This window comes from Ambystoma mexicanum, chromosome 5p, assembly GCF_040938575.1.
Source record: "Ambystoma mexicanum isolate Mex_15411 chromosome 5p, UKY_AmexF1_1, whole genome shotgun sequence".
NCBI lineage: Eukaryota > Metazoa > Chordata > Amphibia > Caudata > Ambystomatidae > Ambystoma > Ambystoma mexicanum.
The window spans coordinates 71,262,110-71,288,228 of record NC_090930.1 but is presented as its reverse complement, the minus strand read 5'-3'; the positions used below and the strand labels follow the sequence as shown (position 1 = coordinate 71,288,228).

Sequence of the window (26,119 nt, the reverse complement as noted above, 5' to 3'; positions counted from 1 at the left end):
AGGCATTAGCTGCTTCACGTATGAAAAAGGCAAAAAAGTCTAAGAATATCAAAAAAGATACCGAAGCAGCAAAATAAAGGTTTGCATAAAATCCTGCGTAAATTAAAGACTTGTCTCTTTTATAACAATGCAGAGCAACCATCTGCGGTCCTTAATTTGAGCACAATCTCGGTGGCAATACCCCCTATGGTTCCTTTGGAGCCGTCTTCTGTGTTGGATGACACCTTGCCTAAGCGGAGAGCGAGAAAGCTGCGGCCAAAATCCCCCCCAAAAACTATAGTTGCTCGAAATGCTATTAACCACTTCCTAAAACCAACTCAAACAGATAAGCATTTATTAAACCTAAGCATCCTGACAATTCATTCTGATATAGAATGTGACCCTCCGACTGTAAGTACAGGCAATAACGACAACTTACAACCGCCCTGTCAAAGAGGAGAAGTTTAAGTTTCTCCTGATTGGGGGTTGGAGGGATTAGGAGTTCTTTTACCAACTGCGCCGGTCTTCCTCACTTTAGAGAAAAAGGGGATAAGAGCGCTGGGTTTACCATTGCAAAATCAAGATGTTGGTAGGGATCCTAATCTTGCAAATCAAAGGGTGCCTTGTCCTTCCCACAAGCAGGATGTACCTCCCCTTATTTGGTTTGACTAGCATGTTTTTCCGATATTTCGAAGAGAGAAGAGGCAAAAATTGATGAAGAAAGCTGAATCAAGAACCCCAGAGCCGCGATGCTAGTCAACAATAGATAACGGAACACAGAACTATTAAGCCGAAGAAGACCAAGATACAGTGGAAAACAAAACTCAGCAATACATAACAGTAGATTTTGTGAAGCACAGGAAACCACATGTGGAATACGCAAATAGTGACTTCTGTCCTGATGAAGGCTGTGGGAGTGAGAGCACTTTATTAACTTGTGAGGCCGAAACGCATCTGTGTCTACATATTTAGATAACAGCTGTGTAAATATATATACACTGCACAACAAGACAAGTGACAAGGGCCGAAAATCAAGCCATCCTTTGTCTAGTAGGAAGGGCAACAATTAGGGATGATTAGCCGCAAAAAACTAGAAAACAAAGAGCACATGTAATGTTTAACACTTTATGTTTGTGTCCATATCAATTTCAAATATTTACACTGCATGAAAAGTTTTAATAAAAGATGTTTTGATATATAAATTAAATGAAATAAAAGAAGTATTTTGTACTGGGATAATTCAAGTGGTTGTAGGTCTATCCAACATCGCCCTGATCCATTTGCTATTACACAGAAGAGAGGATTGTGTAATGACAAAGGCCATACCACCACCACGGCGATCGACCACAATCTCAAGACTATGACGGCAGAATGGATTTTGGGTGAATAACCAATTGTATTCCATGAGGCAAGAGTTACTAATGTGTCTCAATTCCCACATGGTAACACTTGCCCCACCCATGCAGTGCACTTACTATGGGTGCCTTATGCTAGCTGGCATTCCTATTGTCGAATTTAGCCGAGAAATTACACACGGAGCGAGAGTGTCAGTGTCTGCAACTTTCACATTGATTCTCAGGGGATCACCCTGAGAAGCAGATGTATGAACTGCTCGCACAGTAACAGTACCTGCACCCAGTGATTGAAACACATTGTAACCTAGGGACAACAGGGTGGGGGCGTCTTCCAAAGGGGCATTTTCGATCATTTTGGAACAGAAATGAAATCGCACCAAGTCAACACCGTCATCCACAATAAATTAAAACTGTGCAGTAACACTTGTACTAATCAATCTATGATCCGTAATTTCAAAGATAAAGCTGAGCGGGCTACACCCCTGATCCCCAAACAGATGTTACATGTAAAGAATGTGGGCATTGCCAGTGGGAACCGAACATAGACGATGCTCCTGCAGTAAAACCGGGCCTGGCTGCTGAATCCCTATGATAGGTACATGATTGAGAGTGATAGGTACATGAATGAGAGCATGATAGATGCATGATTGAGATCCTGACGGATACATGATTGAGAGCATGATGGGTAAATGATTGAGAGCATGATGGATACATGTTTGAGAGCATGATTGTTTCATGATTGGCAGCATGATGGATACATGATTGAGAGTGATAGGTACATGAATGAGAGCATGATAGATGCATGATTGAGATCCTGACGGATAGATGATGCTGATCATGATGGATACAATATTGAGATCATGATGGATACATGATTGAGATCATGATGGATATATGATTGAGATCATGATGGATACATTATTGAGATCATGATGGATACATGATTGAGAGCATGATGGGTACATGATTGAGAGCATGATGGATACATGATTGAGAGCATGATTGTTTCATGATTGAGAGCATGATGGATACCTGATTGAGAGCATAATTGTTTCATGATTAAGAGCATGATAGATACATGATTGAGAGCCTGATGGGTACATGATTGAGAGCATGATGGATACATGATTGAGAGCATGATTGTTTCATGATTGAGAGCATGATGGATACATGATTGAGAACATGATTGTTTCATGATTGCGAGCATGATGGATACATGATTGAGAGCATGATTGTTTCATGATTGGCAGCATGATGAATACATGATTGAGAGCCTGATGCGTACATGATTGAGAACATGATGGATACATGATTGAGAGCATGATTGTTTCATGATTGAGAGCATGATGGATACATTATTGAGAGCATGATGGATACATGATGGAGAGCTTGATGGGTACATGATTGAGAGCATGCTGGATACATGATTGAGAGTATGATTGATTCATAATTGAGAGCATGATGGATACACGATGGAGAGCATGATTGTTTCATGATTGAGAGCATGATGGATATATGATTGAGAACATGATTGTTTCATGATTGAGAGCATGATGGATACATGATTGAGAGCATGATTGTTTCATGATTGGCAGCATGATGGATACATGATTGAGAGCCTGATGCGTACATGATTGAGAGCATGATGGATATATGATTGAGAGCATGATTGTTTCATGATTGTCAGCATGATGGATACATGATTGAGAGCCTGATGGATACCTGATTGAGAGCATAATTGTTTCATGATTGAGAGCATGATAGATACATGATTGAGAGCCTGATGGGTACATGATTGAGAGCATGGTGGATACATGATGGAGAGCATGATTGTTTCATGAGTGAGAGCATGATGGATATATGATTGAGAGCATGATTGTTTCATGTTTGTCAGCATGATGGATATATGATTGAGAGCATGATTGTTTCATGATTGTCAGCATGATGGATACATGATTGAGAGCCTGATGGGTACATGATTGAGAGCATGATGGATACATGATTGAGAGCATGATTGTTTCATGATTGAGAGCATGATGGATACATGATTGAGAGCATGATTGTTTCATGATTGTCAGCATGATGGATACATGATTGAGAGCCTGATGGGTACATGATTGAGAGCATGATGGATACATGATTGAGAGCATGATTGTTTCATGATTGAGAGCATGATGGATACATGATTGAGAGCATGATTGTTTCATGATTGGCAGCATGATGGATACATGATTGAGAGTCTGATGGGTACATTATTGAGAGCATGATGGATACATGATTGCAAGCATGATGTATTCATGATTTAGAGAATTATATAAAGATAATTGTTTGTTTGTTTGTTTATTATTTATAGCGCGCACCAAACCCGAGGGTAACCGGCCGCGTTGTTCAAGGATACTTTAAACTTTACAGGTTACGCATGCTTACAGATGGTAGTTATACATAGTAGAAATTACATAATGCAGGACAATAGGGAGAATATACATTGTGCATAATATAGACATATAGCATAGTATATACAGGAAATATGCAGTAGGAAGATAGAGAGTATTTAATTATGTACATAGTACGACTGTAGGACAGTAGTTATATTGGTGTAGGGCGGGACTATCGGTCATTTTCTTTGATCCAGTTGATGCAGTTAGATCTGAAGAGGGCGTAGGATTGGGTAGATCTCAGGCCGGGCGGGAGGGAGTTCCAAAGCTGGGCAGCTTTGACCGGGAAGCTGTTTCCTCCGGCCGTACTTAGTTTAAATGGGGGGATCACTAACTGGTTGGAGTATGCTTCTCTGGTGGGTCTGGTGGAGATTTTTCTGTTGAATCTAGCGGCTAGGTATTTGGGTGCTAGATGGTTGATACTTTTGAAAGTTAGAGAAGCTGTCTTGAGTTTGATTTTGTCCACTGTGGAGAGCCAGTTGGATTGTCTTCTAGCTTCTGAAATATGCTCCCTTCTTGGAATTCCTAAGGCAGCTCTAAGAGCATTGTTCTGAAGTGTTTGAATTTTTTGCAACGTATGTTTATTGGCCCCTAAGTATAGTGCGTTGCAATAGTCCAATTTCGACAGCACTAATGCTCGAGCAAGGGTTAGGCAGTTGGCAGTGGATAGGTATGGTTTTGCGGCTCTAATCAGCTTGCAGGTATATGCGGTACTGGATGCCATTGCGCTCACCTGTTTGGTTAGGGAGAGGTGGGAATCAAGGTAAAACCCTAATGTTTTTACTTCTTTTGCAACCTTGATAATATTGCCGTCTATGACGAAGGAGGAGTATTCTTCTTTTAAACTATTGATGTTTTGTTTGTTCCCCAGTATGATAAGTTCAGTTTTGTCATCATTCAGGCATAGCCCGTGGGTGGCCATCCATGCCTGAATGATGAGATAAGTCTTGTTCACCAAGGCCAAATCTTGTTCATAATCCCCTGAAAGTGGTATGAGAATCTGAGTGTCATCCGCATAGTTAGTGTAGGTAACACCCAGATCATCTAGATCATCGAACAAGGGCTTCGTGAAGACGTTGTACATAGTGGGGGAGACACAAGAACCTTGTGGGACTCCACATGTGATGGATACAGGGTCAGCAGCAGCAGAAGTAGAGAAGACTCTCATAGTTCTACCGGTTAGGAATGATTTAATCCATGCGATGGCATGTGTGGAGAAATGGGCAGCTGTTTCAAGGTGGGTGCAGAGCACATCATGATCCACCAGGTCGAAGGCTGCAGAGAGGTCCAGTAAGAGGAGTAGGGCCATCTTTCCAGAGTCTCTCAGCTCATCAACCTGAGTTTTAAGATCGATGAGCGCGGTTTCAGTTCCGTGCTGGGGTCTGAAGCCTGATTGTCTTGTGCCTAAGAGGTGGTGCAACTCCAAATGTTTTTGGATCTGTAGGTAGGCTACCCTGTCTAGGATTTTTAATAGGAAGGGTACCGTTGTGATAGGCCTGTAGTTAGTCGGGATGGATGGGTCCAGTGTTTGTTTTTTTAGGAGGGGGAGGACCCAGGATTGCTTGAGGTTATCTGGTATGGTGCCTGAAGCAAAGGAGGCATTAATAAGCTTAGAAATGAATGGGGAGAGGTCTCTGGCCGCGTCCTTTATTAGTTGGGCTGGGCATAGGTCGCCTCGGCAATTGGATGGCTTAAGTGAAAGTATTATCTTTTCAGTTTCGAGTATAGTTACTTTCGAGAAGTTAAATTTATAGTCAAGTTTAGTGCTGATTGGTGGTTTGCCTCTTGGGTTAGTTGAGGGTGGAATATTCTGTTTTTTTATCTCAATTTTTGTTTGGAGTGTGGCAATTTTGTCATTTAGTGCTTTTTGGATGTTCGAGCACCATATTTTATTTTTGTCACAATTATCTTGGACAGGAATGGGGTTTTCTAGTTCCTTTAGTATAAGGAATAGTTCTTTCGTTCCAGATTTGGCCTGCAGTATTCTGTTGTTGAAGTTATCTCTTTTTGCTTTCTTTATTTCATTTTTGTAGATCTTGGAGGCATTGATGAGTGTAATTTTATTTGTCTCTGTTGGGGTTAGTCGCCAAGCAGATTCGCATTTACATTTTTCAAGTCTTAGAGATTTAAGGTGAGGAGTAAACCAGGTGTTTAGGTGGGCTCTGGGCTTGCTCTTTCTCAGTTTCAGTGGGGCAATAGTATCTAGAGCTGTAGCCATAGAAGAGTTGAATTCATTTACTAGTGATGAGGTGTCCAATGAGTCAGGTAGAGAGTTTAATCTAGGGAGGATGAGTGGTAGCAGTTTTTCTGTAGTTATAAGTTTTTTGTTTCTGGTTGGCAAGGGGGGAGCCAGCGCATTTTCAATAGGTAGGGCCAAGTTAACATTTAGGAGGAAAGTTATCAGTGCATGATCAGTCCAGATTTGTGAGGTGATATCGACAATCGTTGTATTGCAGTTATAGTCAGCAACCCAGTCAAGTATGCGGCCTTTTTCGTGTGTGGGTTGTAGGATTTTTTGGGAGAAGCCTAGTTCTGAGATGACATTAGTGATATTAGTTGCTTGCCGGTCTTTAGGGTCATTGTAGCCTAGGTTTAGGTCACCCAGAAGGATAGCTTGGGATGAAGTTTTTAGGTTGTTTGAGAGGATTGTGGAAATGTCCTCCTCGAACGTGCCAATAGGGCCAGGTGGTCTATAGATAAGGTGAATAGTAATAGTTTGAGAGGGAGATGCGAGGAGTTTAGCAGTTAATGATTCGCAGGAGTTGGTTGTTGAGCTTGAATCAATTTTTAGGGAGAGATTATTTTTAGCAATAATAGCTAGGCCACCTCCTCGAGAGTTGACTCTGTCTTCTCTAAGTATGGTGTAATTATGGGGCAAGGCAAGCACCAGGGCAGGTCCTGCAGCTTGGTGCAGCCAAGTTTCTGTTATGGCGAAGATGTCATAGTCTCCCATTTGAATGAGATCCGCAACTTCGGTAGCGTGTGCTATCAGTGACCTGGCATTAATAAGGGCGCACTTCAGTTGGATGTTCGGCTTTACTGTGGGCTGGGTGGCATTGCTTTTCTTTTTTGGTATGCTATTGTTAGTGTTGGGCTGCTTATTTAGGCGGTTGTTGCGATGGAGGTCAGTTTTTGTTTTTACAGGAGGAGTGTTTCGGATGTTAGCGTTACTTCTATTGCAGGAGGTATTGAGTCTAGCTAATGGTTCGTGAATTTTAGGTAGTCTTGAGCGTAGTTTTGCGTTTCTATTTGCGATGTCACAGGGAAGGTGTGTTAGTGATTGGTGGGCAATAAGTGAGTGTGAAAGTAGATGGCTGGGCTCTAGGGGGGGAGTTAAGAGTCCTTCATCTACAGGCGGTATGCCCTGTAGTGTGGGCCTCGGATAGTGGTTTACTTTAGGCATTGTGGTCCAAAGGGCTGACAGGTAAATAAAAGTTAGTATCATTGTGGCCTGGTTTTAGGCTGTTGGTTTGCAAGAGTCGGGTACCTCTAGGCTAGACGGAGCAATCATATGTAGGCTAAATGCAATCAGAGACAGGTTGAATGCAGTCAGGGACAGGCAATGTAGTCTGGGCGACCATAGGGCACAGCACAGTTCAAATAAAGACTGGGGGCGACCATAAGGCACAACACAGTTCGAATGTGGACAGGGGCGACCATAGGGCACAACACAGTTCTAATGTGGTCTGGGCGACCATAAGGCACAACACAGTTCAAATGTGGTCTGGGGCGACCATTAGGGCACAACACAGTTCAAATGAGGTCAGGGGCGACCATTAGGGCACAACACAGTTCAAATGTGGTCTGGGGCGACCATTAGGGCACAACACAGTTCAAATGAGGTCAGGGGCGATCATAGGGCACAACACAGTTCAAATGAGGTCAGGGGCGATCATAGGGCACAACACAACTCATATACAATAGGGTTGTATGTTGGCTGGAGTGCGTCAAAGTATTTGAGTACGTGGCTGGATGTGGAGGGTAAGAGGGTGGCAAGGTAGGTGCAGAGTAAGGCAATGAGCATGAGAGTGATACAGAGGCTGAGGGGCATGCATGTGCACGTTGCCTAGGCCTTTATGGGGCAACTCGGAGCACTTGTGTGCCTTTATACCAAATGAAGCAAAATCGAGGCTGGCAGACCAACACAGAAACAGAGTTAAAAGTAGCGCAATGTGGCCGCGCTTACCAGGTATTTGTTCCCGGAGGGTTTCCAAGCCAAGTCCGCTGCTTCTGCCGTGTCGTGAGCTCCTGCTCAGCCGCTGCGTTCCCCAATGTAAGCCCATGTATTGTCATTGGGCATCAGAGGTTCGTGAGTGAATAGTAGGGGGACTCGCCACGCGCCGTTAGCGGCGAACAGGGGCAAACAGGGCCTTAGAGTGGCCTTTGCGTGTGGCCGGCTCTTCCGCCTGCCGGCGGATGTTGAGTGCTAAGAAGCACGGTTGCTTAGCAACCAGGATGCCGAGCCTCGCTCTGGCGCCGCATCGCGCCCGACATTTTGTTTTGATTTTTTTCTTTTTTTTTTTTTTCAAATTCGGCGTGTTGCTGGAACGCAACCCGGGCCGCTTCTGGGTGAGGGGTGGCCAGTGGGGAGGTGAAAAGTTCCTCTGGGAGGGGGGGCAGCACAAAGGTGCTGGTAGGGGCTCGTGGGGGCCTGGGTGCACAGCAATCCTCTACGTGCCTCGTAGCACGGTGCTGCAGCTCTGATGAGCTGATCCTGGCCTGTGGAAGGTGGGGGCTCCTGCCCGCGCCACCTGGCTGAAGAAGACTGGATGCAGAGGGGCAAACAGGGCCTTAGAGTGGCCTTTGCGTGTGGCCGGCTCTTCCGCCTGCCGGCGGATGTTGAGTGCTAAGAAGCACGGTTGCTTAGCAACCAGGATGCCGAGCCTCGCTCTGGCGCCGCATCGCGCCCGACATTTTGTTTTGATTTTTTTCTTTTTTTTTTTTTTTTTCAAATTCGGCGTGTTGCTGGAACGCAACCCGGGCCGCTTCTGGGTGAGGGGTGGCCAGTGGGGAGGTGAAAAGTTCCTCTGGGAGGGGGGGGCAGCACAAAGGTGCTGGTAGGGGCTCGTGGGGGCCTGGGTGCACAGCAATCCTCTACGTGCCTCGTAGCACGGTGCTGCAGCTCTGATGAGCTGATCCTGGCCTGTGGAAGGTGGGGGCTCCTGCCCGCGCCACCTGGCTGAAGAAGACTGGATGCAGAGGGGCAAACAGGGCCTTGATTGATAGCATGTTGAGAACATGATTGGCAGCATGGCGGATACATGATTGAGAGCATGATGAGTACATGATTGAGAGCATCTGATCTGGCCACATTGAACGGTCTGGTATATGTAATGGCAATGGATACATTATTAATATTATTTAATTTATATAGCACCAGAAGACAGACTCGTAGGCATAAAGGCGCAAACAAAAGAATAACACACATGAAAACATATAACTCAGGCAAATACAAAAACAAACAAAAAAGATCACACAAAAAAAGCCTCTCAAACAGATGCGGAGCATAAAAGAAAAATTAGCAAAGAACAAGAAAAAAGAAAATACTTGTGACTAACAGCACATGTTGAAGTCAAAACAAGAAATGCAGGACGGGCTGTCAGTTCTACCATAATGAAGACGCTACAGCACAATGACCATCAATCCCAGACGAACGCTGATGACAATCTGCACAAATGCTTAGAAAGTGAGGGAGGCTGCTGCCGCCACACCGTGCCAACACACATTCTCTATGTTCCTGGGTGCACCAACTGTTCCGTTCTATCCGCCGAAGGACCTTAAAGCCAGAAGAACTAACAACCCCTGGCCTGTTTTCTGGCGCAGCCAGGCCATCACTAACGCTCCCTTAGGCTCTTTCCCTGTTGGCTTCTCCACATCAGCAGTAACAGAGTTTCTTTTATCCAAAGCAAATTCTCTTAGGGACGTATCCTCAGTCCTGGGCCTATGCATTTTGCCAATGCCCAGCTCCTTGGAACCATAGGATTTTCTTTTGCAACCGGCTGCGCGGTGGCACGTAAGCTCTACAGCTGCCTAAGAGGGAGTAAGTGTAGGGTGTTGGGAACAGGTCAGATTTCATGTATTTTGGTAGAACTTTTCTCCACTGAAACGCGATCATTCGAAGCAAGATCTATCTGACAGAACTTATCGAAATAGTCTGAGAATAATTATCCACCTTGACCAGAAAAACGGAAAGGCAGATTTTTCAATAATGTCAACCCAGGCACAAAAGTCTGCAAAGTTTCTACACTGCAGTATCTTCCGATAGTATTCACTTTGACATGATATTATAGGTTATTTATAACGCGCTTAATACCCAGAGGTTTCTTAACGCGGACCCGGGGATCGAACCTGTGGTGCTCCGTGTCGTCTTGCTTCCAAGGCGAGCACGTTGCCCCTGAGCTATCCTTTCGAGACATGTCACCATTGCTCAGGCTAAAGTTGCACAGTTTGTTCCCCCTCCATCCTTCGATGATTGGGGCAAACCCTCTGGAATAAGATTGTCCATCTTTTTGCTTGGGGAAAATCTGAAACTGCCAGGGAGGTCATTCAATTCACAATGTCTCCATCTTGGTTAACCTTAGCTGTGTCTCCCAAAACGTCAGTGTGCTCCCCCAGGGCGATAACCCGCTTTTCCAGGTTACTCAAGACCTTCACACATGGCATTGGGGAGGCCATAGATTGATCGAATTCTTTATCATCAGTTGGGAAGCTGTCTCTCCTGTCCCAAAGGCGCTGTCCCCTTCTCTCACTGGTAGCCAGTATCTCAGACAATCGAGCCTCCTTAGCGATTGGTGACATTGATAGGCCACCATACAATCCATGAGTCATATTTAGTATCACAGCGTTACATTTTTTCTTCCCACTAACCTTCTTCACCCCCTGAGAATTAATGCCCAGATGTTGCTTTCAATTCATTCGCTCTTGTAACGGGCATTCTCAAAACACAGATATCGCACTCCGCCGAAAAAGTGCCCCGAAAAAAGTGGGTACACAAGCTTACTTCATTAACGGGTCAGAAAGCAAAAGGAAGCACCATGGCCCATTAATGAGGGCACAGCAGATCTTTGCTAGTCCGATGTCAAGATTGTGAAACTCATCACAGGGTTCCTCGGAACTAGAACTGTCTTTATTTTGCACCCATTCCTCCTCACCTGAAACTTCTGTAGATGACTCGTGTCCTTGCCCCTTTCTCCTTGATGTTTTCTTTTTAGTGAAGAGAAAAGGCCTTCTGCAGTTAGAAGCCACCCTGTCTCCCTGATAGAACAGGAATGCAAGGGACCCCTCCCCTGAAGAAGCCACGAAGAGAGGAAAAAAGCGAGTACTTAAGGAAACCTCTCTAGAGTGTTGAGTCTTGTTGCAGATTAGCTGTAGTTCCAGACAAGGGCTGATTCCAGGTAAGTGTTGATTCCAGGTAAGAGCTGACTCCAGGTGTATCATAGCTCTAGGTAAGCGTTGGATCTTGTGACCGCAAAAAGGATCACGTGATGAGAGGAGCTCAATGCGGTGTATGTGGAACACGGGCAGATCGGGATTCCAAAGGGAAGGAAACCCAGATCGTAAGAAGGACGGCTAATAAGCTGGTGAAAAAAGAAGACAGAAGGAAATCAAGAAAGAAAAGGGAATAAAAAGGTAAGAGGTGGAAAACTCGAGAATGGGTCGGAGTGCAGGAAGCGAGCAGGAGAGGGAGGGGCCGAGGAGCCGAAAGAAAGGGGAGAGACTAGCAGGAGGAAATGGAATAAGCAGAAGAATACAGACGGAAGCAAAGGCAAAAAATAAGGGAAAGGAACTTCCAACCGCGGGCTGAAAAGACAAAAAATATAACGCGGGGAAGGGAGAAACGCCACCGGACTGGGACCGGTAAGGCAGTGAAAACTAGGCAAAGCTGTAAGCAAGGCACAGCATGGGATACGGAGCGTTAAGGCACAAAGTTGCAACGCGCTGAACCAAACAAGGAGGTGTGGTTAAATACGGAAGCAGGGGATAGGTAGGCAGAAAGACTAGAGCGACACAACAGGAAGTAAAAGATCAAGGTGGGACATTCTAATGGCGGAGAAGTTGCCATCGGCTTCCTGGACGCCAGGGAATCCTTCTTGCAAACGGCATGACATCCGAAGACTCAGCAGGGCACATTTCCCAAGCTTTAAAAGCCTCGGATAAATAAATAAACCATGCTCAAACACAATGACTGCCTTATCCCACATGTACACAGAGGGGTATTACATGTAGATCTCTGGAAACAGCCACAGGCTCCAGTTATTAGAACCTGGTGCTTTGAGAGAATTGGAAAGCGGTAGAGGACATTTCCACTCAGTCCTTGATCCCCCATTTCGCCAGCTTCTCATCCTCTTGCTCATCATCGATAGCACTCTCTCTCAATCATTTCCTCCTTGCTCTAGTCTCCTTCCTTCTCATTCCCTTGCTCACCCACGCCCCTTATCGCAACCTCCATTGAAACTGTGCACCCTCCTCCTTGCACCCTGGTGCCTATACATGCAAAATGCAAATAACATCTATAAACGCCAAAACTATTGGCAGTGCCAATGCTTGTTATGAATCCGACCACACACCTACATTTCCACGACCTTCAATGCCCTTTAGGCACTATATACCATATTCCTTTAAAAATACGAACAGCAAGGAGGATTTCGTCCTCTCATTTTTGTAATTGTTAAAGGGATAGTTAATGGGATTTGGCATATGAAAGAATAACATACTCTTCTATTGCTAATACATGATATATCAACTCAAGACACATGCCACGTGATCCTATGTATTATGACACACCAACATGTCATTGCAGCACATCACTGCATGGAGAGGTGCAGGATCGGGATGTAATCAAATCCCTCATTGATGCAGTCATTCATAGCAGCCAGCATTCTGGGACTTGTAGTTTGAGTTTCATAATGGGAAAAGCAGAACTTCAAGTCCCAGAATGCAAAGAAAAAACAGGACTGGATAAGCACCTACAGGTTGGAATGAATCGTGTTGGGAACTATGATCCCATGCGTCATCGAATGCCAGTAAGAATGATACTGCCAATCAGGGCAATGCATGGGTGCATTGCACTCACGCATGCGACCACCACTGCTTGTCAATCTGCATAGGAAGTCACACAGAGGAAGGGTAATATTTCTGATTCCAAACTCTAATGTTCTGCGGCTTCTGCTGAAATATACTGTACCTGTCCTGTGGTGTGGCTGGTTATGGAAGGGAGATGTTGTAATGTAAGTCAGTCTTGTTCCCTGGCCAGGAATGCATGCTGATGGAATGTGGATGCATGCATGATAGACAGCTCAGGAGAATGTTGAGTGACTGGTGTGTGAATGCTCTATGACTGTCAGTTGTGGGCCTGAGCTGGGAGTGAGAGGATGGCCAGTGGGTCTGTTCCTGTAATGTCTACCTGATCCTATGACGTACATACTGCAAGTAACTGGAACCTATACAAATGTATATATGTACAATAAAGCCTTTCTGGACTAACCTATGTGGCTCGACAGCTGGTCTGTGTATTTATGGATTGTGACCTACATTACAACATAACACAGACTCTGCAGAAATATACTGCACCTGTCCTGTGGTGTGGCTGGTTATGGAAGGGAGATGTTGTAATGTAAGTCAGTCTTGTTCCCTGGCCAGGAATGCATGCTGATGGAATGTGGATGCATGCATGATAGACAGCTCAGGAGAATGTTGAGTGACTGGTGTGTGAATGCTCTATGACTGTCAGTTGTGGGCCTGAGCTGGGAGTGAGAGGATGGCCAGTGGGTCTGTTCCTGTAATGTCTACCTGATCCTATGACGTACATACTGCAAGTAACTGGAACCTATACAAATTTATATATGTACAATAAAGCCTTTCTGGACTAACCTATGTGGCTCGACAGCTGGTCTGTCTACTTATGGATTGTGACCTACATTACAACATAACACAGACTCTGCAGAAATATACTGTACCTGTCTTCTTGGGACATGGCTTTGAGCTTCGTGCTGAAGTCTGCGCCCCTCAAGCCGGGCCACCCGCAAGCCCACCAGAGCACTGCGGGTGTGTCGTAGCTGGTTCTTCAAGGATCCCGGTTTCAGTTCCAAGGTAGTCAAGTCCCTGGAACTCATCTGGGAGTCTAGTTCACTGAGACATTTGGCCATGTGCAGAGCAGTGAGGGACCTGTCATCGCTGCAGTCATGGGATTGGGGCGATAATGGGTGCTCCTTACTGTAAGGCTCCGGCTTCTTCCAAGCTTGAGGGCCCTGGGAGAAGTCCCTTTCATATCTTCCAGGCTGGTTGCTTCCCAGGATGATAGCTGATTGGGGTCTTTTCTGTCTACAGGGTTTGCGCTGGCTGCTGAGCTGGACATGAGAAACAACGCCCCTTGGCAAACAGCAGTGCGGACTCCTGGGAAGGCCGTCTTCTGGCCGTGTCCGTGTTTGCATGCCACCGCCATGTGGCACCTCAGGACCATAGCTGGCGCTTCTCGAAGGTGGACTGTTCCATGGCGTACGCTGCATAATGAGTTCCTTTGATGATTTAGCGATGCCGGGGCTGAAGGGTGCCTCTGCTCGGCCAGAGGAGGGGGTCCTCTGGTTTGGGACTCCTTCAAAGATGAAATAAGCCGGGTTTGTGAAACTGCTGGAGACGTTGAGGAGACTCAATGGCCGACTCCTGAAACACAGAGAAGAATTTTGTTTTAATAGAGAATATAGCACTTTGCAAAGCCACCAGCTCCGGCTCAGAGTCTCCACCATACAACTTCACAGTACACAGACGGGTGCTAGCGAATTCCCAAGCTTTGATTTTAGACCGGAGAGCCAATGCTCCATTGGCCGGGCTGCGGACAGCTTGCCTGACAGCTCAGTGTAGAGTTATGTGGGTGTAATGATGTGCTTGGAAGTGTATGGAGAAGCATGTGATGCCGAGTGGAATGTCATGGTGTGAGTGAGGGAACGCGTGTGGTGAGGGTTCCAAGCCCAGGTATTTGGAGAGCCCCTGCCTGGGTGATGGGAGCCAGTGTCTGTTCCTAGTAACTGTTCCAGCTGAGCTAACCTGATGCAGCTTAAGAATATGCAATCAAGCTACTGGAACTTGCCTGCAACCTAAGGAAGGCACTTTGTTACAGTGGGCTATTAGCTTCGAGCATAAATGGAACGTCACTACCTTTAATACTTACAATCTGACTTCCTTTCTGATGTGTGCACTTAGACAGCCCTATATGTAATCCTATGGGAGCTTGAACATCGCAGTCCATAGTGCACTTCTGGGAAAAGGTTTACTGGTGGTTAGTATAGGGCTGTTCTGGGTACACTGTGAGACATGTTAAATATGGGGTTCCTTTGAGAGATGGCCACAATAGCAATTGTCTGGGCGCCATTTGTGTGAATATGGGGGTCTCCTGGGTACAGGTTGGGAGACACTTAGTCTTTCTGGGTATGTTTCGAGTGATGGTGTGCATGGGGTTCTGGGTACACTCTAGGGGGTTGCTAACAAGGGTTTCCTCCAAGTACATATTGTGAGGTGGAGGGAATACTTAGGGAAGTGTTCAAAGTGTATCTTCTGGCTACACAGAGAATGAATGAGTCTGAGATTCTAATGGGTACACAGAGAGATGGCAAGTCTTGGTTTCTTCTGGGTACACTGTGGGGCATGGCGTCCTTCTTGCTGCACTTCAGAAAACATCAAGTGTGGTGTCCTTCTGGGTGCACTGCAAGAGAGGGCGAGTATAGGGTTTTTCTGGGTACCTTGTTAGAGTTAGCATGCATTGAGTCCTTCTGGGTGCACTTCAGAAGAGGTTAGTAAGCACACCGCTGTGTACACTCCAAGAGATGGTGAGTATAGGGTTCTCTTGGTACACTGTGAGAGTTTGCATGCATGGGGACCTTCTGGGTGCCCTTCAGAAGACAGTAGTAAGGATAGTACACTTCTGGGTGCACTGCAAGGGATGGCGGGTATGGGGTTCTTCTGGGTACACTGTGAGAGTTAGCATGCATTGAGCCCTTCTGGGTGCACTTCAGAAGATGTTAGTAAGCATGCACACCTCTGTGTACACTCCAAGAGATGGTGAGTATAGGGTTCTTCTGGGTACACTGTGAGAGTTTGCATGCATGGGGACCTTCTGAGTGCTCTTCACTAGACAGTAGTAAGTATGGAACACCTCTGGGTGCACTGCAGGAGATGGCAGGTATGGGGTTCTTCTGGGTACCCTGTGAGAGTTAGCATGCATTGAGCCCTTCTGGGTGCCCTTCAGGAGACAGTAGTAAGTATGAAACACTTATGGGTTCACTGCAAGGGATGGCGGGTATGGGGTTCTTCTGGGTACATGGGGAGAGTTTGCATGCACAGGGTCCTTCTGGGTGCCCTTCAGGAGACAGTAGTAAGTATGAAACACTTATGGGTTCACTGTAAGAGATGGCGGGTGTGGGGTTCTTTTGGGTACACAAGAGTTTGCATGCATGGGGACCTTCTGAGTGCCCTTCATGAGACAGTAGTAAGTATGGAACACTTTTGAGTGCACTGCAAGAGATGGTGCGTATGGGGTTCTTGTGGGTACACTGTGAGAGTTAGCATGCATTGAGCCCTTCTGGGTGCACTTCAGAAGATGTTAGTAAGCATGCACACCGCTGTGTACACTCCAAGAGATGGTGAGTATAGGGTTCTCTTGGTACACTGTGAGAGTTTGCATGCATGGGGACCTTCTGGGTGCCCTTCAGAAGACAGTAGTAAGGATAGTACACTTCTGGGTGCACTGAAGCAGATGGCGAGTATAGGGTTCTTTTGGGTACACTGTGAGACAGTAGTAAATACTGGGGGACCTTCTGGGTGCCCTTCAGGAGCCAGTAGTAAATATGGAATACTTCTGGGTGCACTTCAAAAGATGGCAGGTATGGGGTTCTTCTGGGTACATGGGGAGAGTTTGCATGCACAGGGTCCTTCTGGGTGCCTTTCAGGAGACAGTAGTAAGTATGAAACACTTCTGGGTTCACTGTAAGAGATGGTGGGTATGGGGTTCTTTTGGGTACACGAGAGTTTGCATGCATGGGGACCTTCTGGGTGCCCTTCATGAGACAGTAGTAAGTATGGAAAACTTTTGAGTGAACTGCAAGAGAGGGTGAGTATGGGGTTCTTGTGGGTACACTGTGAGAGTTAGCATGCATTGAGCCCTTCTGGGTGCACTTCAGAAGATGTTAGTAAGCATGCACACCGCTGTGTACACTCCAAGAGATGGTGAGTATAGGGTTCTCTTGGTACACTGTGAGAGTTTGCATGCATGGGGTCCTTCTGGTTGCCCTTCAGAAGACAGTAGTAAGGATAGTACACTTCTGGGTGCACTGAAGCAGATGGCGAGTATAGGGTTCTTCTGGGTACACTGTGAGACAGTAGTAAATACTGGGGGACCTTCTGGGTGCCCTTCAGGAGCCAGTAGTAAATATGGAATACTTCTGGGTGCACTGCAAAAGATGGCGAGTATGGGGTTCTTTTGGGTACACAGTGAGAGTTTGCATGCATGGGGCCCTTCTGCGTGCCTTTCAGGAGTCAGTGGTAGTATCGAACACTTCTGGGTGCACTGCAAGAGATAGTGGGTATGAGGTTCTTCTGGGTACATTGTGAGGGTTTGCATCCAGAGGGTCCTTCTGGGTGCCCTTCAGGAGACAGTAGTAAGTATGGAACACTTCTGGGTACACTCCAATAGATGGCAGGTATGGGGTTCTTATGGGTACACTGTGAGAGTTTGTATGCATAGAGTCCTTCTGGGTGCCCTTCAGAAGACAGTAGTAAGTATGGAACACTTCTGGGTGCACTGCAAGGGATGGCGGGTATGGGGTTCTTTTGGGTACACTGTGAAAGTTTGTATGCACGGGATCCTTTTGGGTGCCCTTCAGGAGACACTAGAAAGTATGGAACACTTCCGGGTGCACTGCAGGAGATGGCAGGTATGGGGTTCTTCTGGGTACATGGGGAGAGTTTGCATGCACAGGGTCATTCTGGGTGCCCTTCAGGATACACGAGAAAGTATGGAACTCCTCTGGGTGCACTGCAGGAAATGGCAGGTATGGGGTTCTTCTGGGTACATGGGGAGAGTTTGGATGCACAGGGTCATTCTGGGTGCCCTTCAGGAGACAGTAGAAAGTATGGAACACTTCCGGGGGCACTGCAGGAGATGGCAGGTATGGGGTTCTTCTGGGTACATGGGGAGAGTTTGCATGCACGGGGTCCTTATGGGTGCCCTTCAGGAGACAGTAGAAAGTATGGAACACTTCTGGGTGCACTGCAGGAGATGGCAGGTATGGGGTTCTTCTGTGTACATGGGGAGAGTTTTCATGCATGGGGTCCTTGTGGGTGCCCTTCAGGAGACAGTAGTAAATATGGAACACTTCTGGGTGCACTGCAAGAGATGGGTGCACTGCAAGAGATGGCGGGTATGAGGTTCTTCTGGGTACAGTGGTGAGAGTTTGCATGCACAGGGTCCTTCTGGGTGCCCTTCAGGAGGCAGTAGAAAGTATGGAACATTTCCGGGTGCACTGCAGGAGATGGAAGGTATGGGGTTCTTCTGGGTACATGGGGAGAGTTTGCATGCACAGGGTCCTTCTGGGTGCCCTTCAGGAGACACTAGAAAGTATGGAACATTTCCGGGTGCACTGCAGAAGATGGCGAGTATGGGGTTCTTCTGGGTACATGGGGAGAGTTTGCATGCACAGGGTCCTTCTGGGTGCCCTTCAGGAGACACTAGAAAGTATGGAACACTTCCGGGTGCACTGCAGGAGATGGCAGGTATGGGGTTCTTCTGGGTACATGGGGAGAGTTTGCATGCACAGGGTCCTTCTGGGTGCCCTTCAGGAGACAGTAAAAAGTATGAAACACTTCCGGGTGCACTGCAGGAGATGGCAGGTATGGGGTTCTTCTGGGTACATGGGGAGAGTTTGCATGCACAGGGTCATTCTGGGTGCCCTTCTGGAGACACTAGAAAGTATGGAACACTTCCGGGTGCACTGCAGGAGATGGCAGGTATGGGGTTGTTCTGGGTACATAGGGAGAGTTTGCATGCACAGGGTCCTTCTGGGTGCCCTTCAGGAGACAGTAAAAAGTATGGAACACTTCCGGGTGCATTGCAAGAGATGGCAGGTATGGGGTTCTTCTGGGTACATGGGGAGAGTTTGCATGCATGGGGTCCTTCTGGGTGCCCTTCAGGAGACAGTAGTAAGTATGGAACACCTCTGGGTGCACTGCAGGAGATGGCAGGTATGGGGTTCTTCTGGGTACCCTGTGAGAGTTAGCATGCATTGAGCCCTTCTGGGTGCCCTTCAGGAGACAGTAGTAAGTATGAAACACTTATGGGTTCACTGCAAGGGATGGCGGGTATGGGGTTCTTCTGGGTACATGGGGAGAGTTTGCATGCACAGGGTCCTTCTGGGTGCCCTTCAGGAGACAGTAGTAAGTATGAAACACTTATGGGTTCACTGTAAGAGATGGCGGGTGTGGGGTTCTTTTGGGTACACAAGAGTTTGCATGCATGGGGACCTTCTGAGTGCCCTTCATGAGACAGTAGTAAGTATGGAACACTTTTGAGTGCACTGCAAGAGATGGTGCGTATGGGGTTCTTGTGGGTACACTGTGAGAGTTAGCATGCATTGAGCCCTTCTGGGTGCACTTCAGAAGATGTTAGTAAGCATGCACACCGCTGTGTACACTCCAAGAGATGGTGAGTATAGGGTTCTCTTGGTACACTGTGAGAGTTTGCATGCATGGGGACCTTCTGGGTGCCCTTCAGAAGACAGTAGTAAGGATAGTACACTTCTGGGTGCACTGAAGCAGATGGCGAGTATAGGGTTCTTTTGGGTACACTGTGAGACAGTAGTAAATACTGGGGGACCTTCTGGGTGCCCTTCAGGAGCCAGTAGTAAATATGGAATACTTCTGGGTGCACCTCAAAAGATGGCAGGTATGGGGTTCTTCTGGGTACATGGGGAGAGTTTGCATGCACAGGGTCCTTCTGGGTGCCTTTCAGGAGACAGTAGTAAGTATGAAACACTTCTGGGTTCACTGTAAGAGATGGTGGGTATGGGGTTCTTTTGGGTACACGAGAGTTTGCATGCATGGGGACCTTCTGGGTGCCCTTCATGAGACAGTAGTAAGTATAGAAAACTTTTGAGTGCACTGCAAGAGAGGGTGAGTATGGGGTTCTTGTGGGTACACTGTGAGAGTTAGCATGCATTGAGCCCTTCTGGGTGCACTTCAGAAGATGTTAGTAAGCATGCACACCGCTGTGTACACTCCAAGAGATGGTGAGTATAGGGTTCTCTTGGTACACTGTGAGAGTTTGCATGCATGGGGTCCTTCTGGTTGCCCTTCAGAAGACAGTAGTAAGGATAGTACACTTCTGGGTGCACTGAAGCAGATGGCGAGTATAGGGTTCTTCTGGGTACACTGTGAGACAGTAGTAAATACTGGGGGACCTTCTGGGTGCCCTTCAGGAGCCAGTAGTAAATATGGAATACTTCTGGGTGCACTGCAAAAGATGGCGAGTATGGGGTTCTTTTGGGTACACAGTGAGAGTTTGCATGCATGGGGCCCTTCTGCGTGCCTTTCAGGAGTCAGTGGTAGTATCGAACACTTCTGGGTGCACTGCAAGAGATAGTGGGTATGAGGTTCTTCTGGGTACATTGTGAGGGTTTGCATCCAGAGGGTCCTTCTGGGTGCCCTTCAGGAGACAGTAGTAAGTATGGAACACTTCTGGGTACACTCCAATAGATGGCAGGTATGGGGTTCTTATGGGTACACTGTGAGAGTTTGTATGCATAGAGTCCTTCTGGGTGCCCTTCAGAAGACAGTAGTAAGTATGGAACACTTCTGGGTGCACTGCAAGGGATGGCGGGTATGGGGTTCTTTTGGGTACACTGTGAAAGTTTGTATGCACGGGATCCTTTTGGGTGCCCTTCAGGAGACACTAGAAAGTATGGAACACTTCCGGGTGCACTGCAGGAGATGGCAGGTATGGGGTTCTTCTGGGTACATGGGGAGAGTTTGCATGCACAGGGTCATTCTGGGTGCCCTTCAGGATACACGAGAAAGTATGGAACTCCTCTGGATGCACTGCAGGAAATGGCAGGTATGGGGTTCTTCTGGGTACATGGGGAGAGTTTGGATGCACAGGGTCATTCTGGGTGCCCTTCAGGAGACAGTAGAAAGTATGGAACACTTCCGGGGGCACTGCAGGAGATGGCAGGTATGGGGTTCTTCTGGGTACATGGGGAGAGTTTGCATGCACGGGGTCCTTATGGGTGCCCTTCAGGAGACAGTAGAAAGTATGGAACACTTCTGGGTGCACTGCAGGAGATGGCAGGTATGGGGTTCTTCTGTGTACATGGGGAGAGTTTTCATGCATGGGGTCCTTGTGGGTGCCCTTCAGGAGACAGTAGTAAATATGGAACACTTCTGGGTGCACTGCAAGAGATGGGTGCACTGCAAGAGATGGCGGGTATGAGGTTCTTCTGGGTACAGTGGTGAGAGTTTGCATGCACAGGGTCCTTCTGGGTGCCCTTCAGGAGGCAGTAGAAAGTATGGAACATTTCCGGGTGCACTGCAGGAGATGGAAGGTATGGGGTTCTTCTGGGTACATGGGGAGAGTTTGCATGCACAGGGTCCTTCTGGGTGCCCTTCAGGAGACACTAGAAAGTATGGAACATTTCCGGGTGCACTGCAGAAGATGGCGAGTATGGGGTTCTTCTGGGTACATGGGGAGAGTTTGCATGCACAGGGTCCTTCTGGGTGCCCTTCAGGAGACACTAGAAAGTATGGAACACTTCCGGGTGCACTGCAGGAGATGGCAGGTATGGGGTTCTTCTGGGTACATGGGGAGAGTTTGCATGCACAGGGTCCTTCTGGGTGCCCTTCAGGAGACAGTAAAAAGTATGAAACACTTCCGGGTGCACTGCAGGAGATGGCAGGTATGGGGTTCTTCTGGGTACATGGGGAGAGTTTGCATGCACAGGGTCATTCTGGGTGCCCTTCTGGAGACACTAGAAAGTATGGAACACTTCCGGGTGCACTGCAGGAGATGGCAGGTATGGGGTTGTTCTGGGTACATAGGGAGAGTTTGCATGCACAGGGTCCTTCTGGGTGCCCTTCAGGAGACAGTAAAAAATATGGAACACTTCCGGGTGCATTGCAAGAGATGGCAGGTATGGGGTTCTTCTGGGTACATGGGGAGAGTTTGCATGCATGGGGTCCTTCTGGGTGCCCTTCAGGAGACAGTAGTAAGTATGGAACACTTCTGGGTGCACTGCAAGAGATGGCGGGTATGAGGTGCTTCTGGTACAGTGGTGAGAGTTTGCATGCACAGGCTCCTTCTGGGTGCCCTTCAGGAGACAGTAAAAAGTATGAAACACTTCCGGGTGCACTGCAGGAGATGGCAGGTATGGGGTTCTTCTGGGTACATGGGGAGAGTTTGCATGCACAGGGTCATTCTGGGTGCCCTTCAGGAGACACTAGAAAGTGTGGAATACTTCCGGGAGCACTGCAGGAGATGGCAGGTATGGGGTTCTTCTGTGTACTTGGGGAGAGTTTTCATGCATGGGGTCCTTGTGGGTGCCCTTCAGGAGACAGTAGTAAATATGGAACACTTCTGGGTGCACTGCAAGAGATGGGTGCACTGCAAGAGATGGCGGGTATGAGGTTCTTCTGGGTACATGGGGAGAGTTTGCATGCACCGGGTCCTTCTGGGTGCCCTTCAGGAGACAGTAGAAAGTATGGAACATTTCCGGGTGCACTGCAGGAGATGGAAGGTATGGGGTTCTTCTGGGTACATGGGGAGAGTTTTTATGCACAGGGTCCTTCTGGGTGCCCTTCAGGAGACAGTAAAAAGTATGGAACACTTCTGGGTGCACTGCAAGAGATGGCGGGTATGAGGTTCTTCTGGGTACAGTGGTGAGAGTTTGCATGCACAGGGTCCTTCTGGGTGCCCTTCAGGAGACAGTAGTAAGTATGGAACACTTCTGGGTGCACTGCAAGATATGGCGGGTATGAGGTTCTTCTGGGCACAGTGGTGAGAGTTTGCATGCACAGGGTCCTTCTGGGTGCCCTTCAGGAGACAGTAAAAAGTATGGAACACTTCTGGGTGCACTGCAGGAGATGGCAGGTATGGGGTTCTTCTGGGTACATGGGGAGAGTTTGCATGCACAGGGTCCTTCTGGGTGCCCTTCAGGAGACAGTAAAAAGTATGGAACACTTCCGGGTGCACTGCAGGAAATGGCAGGTATGGGGTTCTTCTGGGTACATGGGGAGAGTTTGCATGCATGGGGTCCTTCTTGGTGCCCTTCAGGAGACAGTAGTAAGTAGGGAACACTTCTGGATGCACTGCAAGAGATGGTGGGTATGAGGTTCTTCTGGGTACATGGGGAGAGTTTGCATGCATGGGGTCCTTCTTGGTGCCCTTCAGGAGACAGTAGTAAGTAGGGAACACTTCTGGATGCACTGCAAGAGATGGCGGGTATGAGGTTCTTCTGGGTACATGGGGAGAGTTTGCATGCACAGGGACATTCTGGGTGCCCTTCAGGAGGCAGTAAAAAGTATGGAACACTTCCGGGAGCACTGCAGAAGATGGCGAGTATGGGGTTCTTCTGGGTACATGGGGAGAGTTTGCATGCACAGGGACATTCTGGGTGCCCTTCAGGAGGCAGAAAAAAGTATGGAACACTTCCGGGAGCACTGCAGAAGATGGCAGGTATGGGGTTCTTCTGGGTACATGGGGAGAGTTTGCATGCATGGGGTCCTTCTTGGTGCCCTTCAGGAGACAGTAGTAAGTATGGAACACTTCTGGATGCACTGCAAGAGATGGCGGGTATGAGGTTCTTCTGGGTACAGTGGTGAGAGTTTGCATGCACAGGGACATTCTGGGTGCCCTTCAGGAGACACTAGAAAGTATGGAACACTTCCGAGAGCACTGCAGAAGATGGCGAGTATGGGGTTCTTCTGGGTACATGGGGAGAGTTTGTATGCACAGGGTCATTCTGGGTGCCCTTCAGGAGACACTAGAAAGTATGGAACACTTCCGGGAGCACTGCAGAAGATGGCGAGTATGGGGTTCTTCTGGGTACATGGGGAGAGTTTGTATGCACAGGGTCATTCTGGGTGCCCTTCAGGAGACACTAGAAAGTATGGAACACTTCCGGGAGCACTGCAAGAGATGGCGGGTATGAGGTTCTTCTGGTACAGTGGTGAGAGTTTGCATGCACAGGCTCCTTCTGGGTGCCCTTCAGGAGACAGTAAAAAGTATGAAACACTTCCGGGTGCACTGCAGGAGATGGCAGGTATGGGGTTCTTCTGGGTACATGGGGAGAGTTTGCATGCACAGGGTCATTCTGGGTGCCCTTCAGGAGACACTAGAAAGTGTGGAACACTTCCGGGTGCACTGCAGGAGATGGCAGGTATGGGGTTCTTCTGTGTACATGGGGAGAGTTTTCATGCATGGGGTCCTTGTGGGTGCCCTTCAGTAGACAGTAGTAAATATGGAACACTTCTGGGTGCACTGCAAGAGATGGGTGCACTGCAAGAGATGGCGGGTATGAGGTTCTTCTGGGTACATGGGGAGAGTTTGCATGCACCGGGTCCTTCTGGGTGCCCTTCAGGAGACAGTAGAAAGTATGGAACATTTCTGGGTGCACTGCAGGAGATGGAAGGTATGGGGTTCTTCTGGGTACATGGGGAGAGTTTTTATGCACAGGGTCCTTCTGGGTGCCCTTCAGGAGACAGTAAAAAGTATGGAACACTTCTGGGTGCACTGCAAGAGATGGCGGGTATGAGATTCTTCTGGGTACAGTGGTGAGAGTTTGCATGCACAGGGTCCTTCTGGGTGCCCTTCAGGAGACAGTAGTAAGTATGGAACACTTCTGGGTGCACTGCAAGAGATGGCGGGTATGAGGTTCTTCTGGGTACAGTGGTGAGAGTTTGCATGCACAGGGTCCTTCTGGGTGACCTTCAGGAGACAGTAAAAAGTATGGAACACTTCTGGGTGCACTGCAGGAGATGGCAGGTATGGGGTTCTTCTGGGTACATGGGGAGAGTTTGCATGCACAGGGTCCTTCTGGGTGCCCTTCAGGAGACAGTAAAAAGTATGGAACACTTCCGGGTGCACTGCAGGAAATGGCAGGTATGGGGTTCTTCTGGGTACATGGGGAGAGTTTGCATGCATGGGGTCCTTCTTGGTGCCCTTCAGGAGACAGTAGTAAGTAGAGAACACTTCTGGATGCACTGCAAGAGATGGTGGGTATGGGGTTCTTCTGGGTACATGGGGAGAGTTTGCATGCACAGGGTCCTTCTGGGTGCCCTTCAGGAGACAGTAAAAAGTATGGAACACTTCCGGGTGCACTGCAGGAAATGGCAGGTATGAGGTTCTTCTGGGTACATGGGGAGAGTTTGCATGCATGGGGTCCTTCTTGGTGCCCTTTAGGAGACAGTAGTAAGTAGGGAACACTTCTGGATGCACTGCAAGAGATGGATGCACTGCAAGAGATGGCGGGTATGAGGTTCTTCTGGGTACAGTGGTGAGAGTTTGCATGCACAGGGACATTCTGGGTGACCTTCAGGAGACACTAGAAAGTATGGAACACTTCCAGGAGCACTGCAGAAGATGGCGAGTATGGGGTTCTTCTGGGTACATGGGGAGAGTTTGTATGCACAGGGTCATTCTGGGTGCCCTTCAGGAGACACTAGAAAGTATGGAACACTTCCGGGAGCACTGCAGAAGATGGCGAGTATGGGGTTCTTCTGGGTACATGGGGAGAGTTTGTATGCACAGGGTCATTCTGGGTGCCCTTCAGGAGACACTAGAAAGTATGGAACACTTCTGGGTGCACTGCAAGAGATGGCGGGTATGAGGTTCTTCTGGTACAGTGGTGAGAGTTTGCATGCACAGGCTACTTCTGGGTGCCCTTCAGGAGACAGTAAAAAGTATGAAACACTTCCGCGTGCACTGCAGGAGATGGCAGGTATGGGGTTCTTCTGGGTACATGGGGAGAGTTTGCATGCACAGGGTCATTCTGGGTGCCCTTCAGGAGACACTAGAAAGTGTGGAAAACTTCCGGGTGCACTGCAGGAGATGGCAGGTATGGGGTTCTTCTGGGTACATGGGGAGAGTTTGCATGCATGAGGTCCTTCTTGGAGCCCTTCAGGAGACAGTAGTAAGTAGGGAACACTTCTGGATGCACTGCAAGAGATGGGTGCACTGCAAGAGATGGCGGGTATGAGGTTCTTCTGGGTACAGTGGTGAGAGTTTGCATGCATGGGGACCGCCTGGGTGCCCTTCAGGAGACACTAGAAAGTATGGAACACTTCCGGGAGCACTGCAGAAGATGGCGAGTATGGGGT

The 26,119-nt window shown here is 47.9% G+C and overlaps 1 protein-coding gene across 2 annotated transcripts in view; it reads right to left on the bottom strand.

The window, feature by feature from the left end:
• The window catches only part of LOC138480740 (phosphatidylinositol 3,4,5-trisphosphate 5-phosphatase 2-like), a 767,550-nt gene that overhangs the window by 61,024 nt on the left and 680,407 nt on the right, over positions 1–26,119 (bottom strand). For both annotated transcript variants that reach the window (XM_069612470.1, XM_069612471.1), the window contains one exon: positions 13,726–14,428. In XM_069612470.1, coding sequence (XP_069468571.1) covers positions 13,726–14,428 — 703 coding nt within the window. The remainder of the gene's footprint in view (positions 1–13,725; positions 14,429–26,119) is intronic.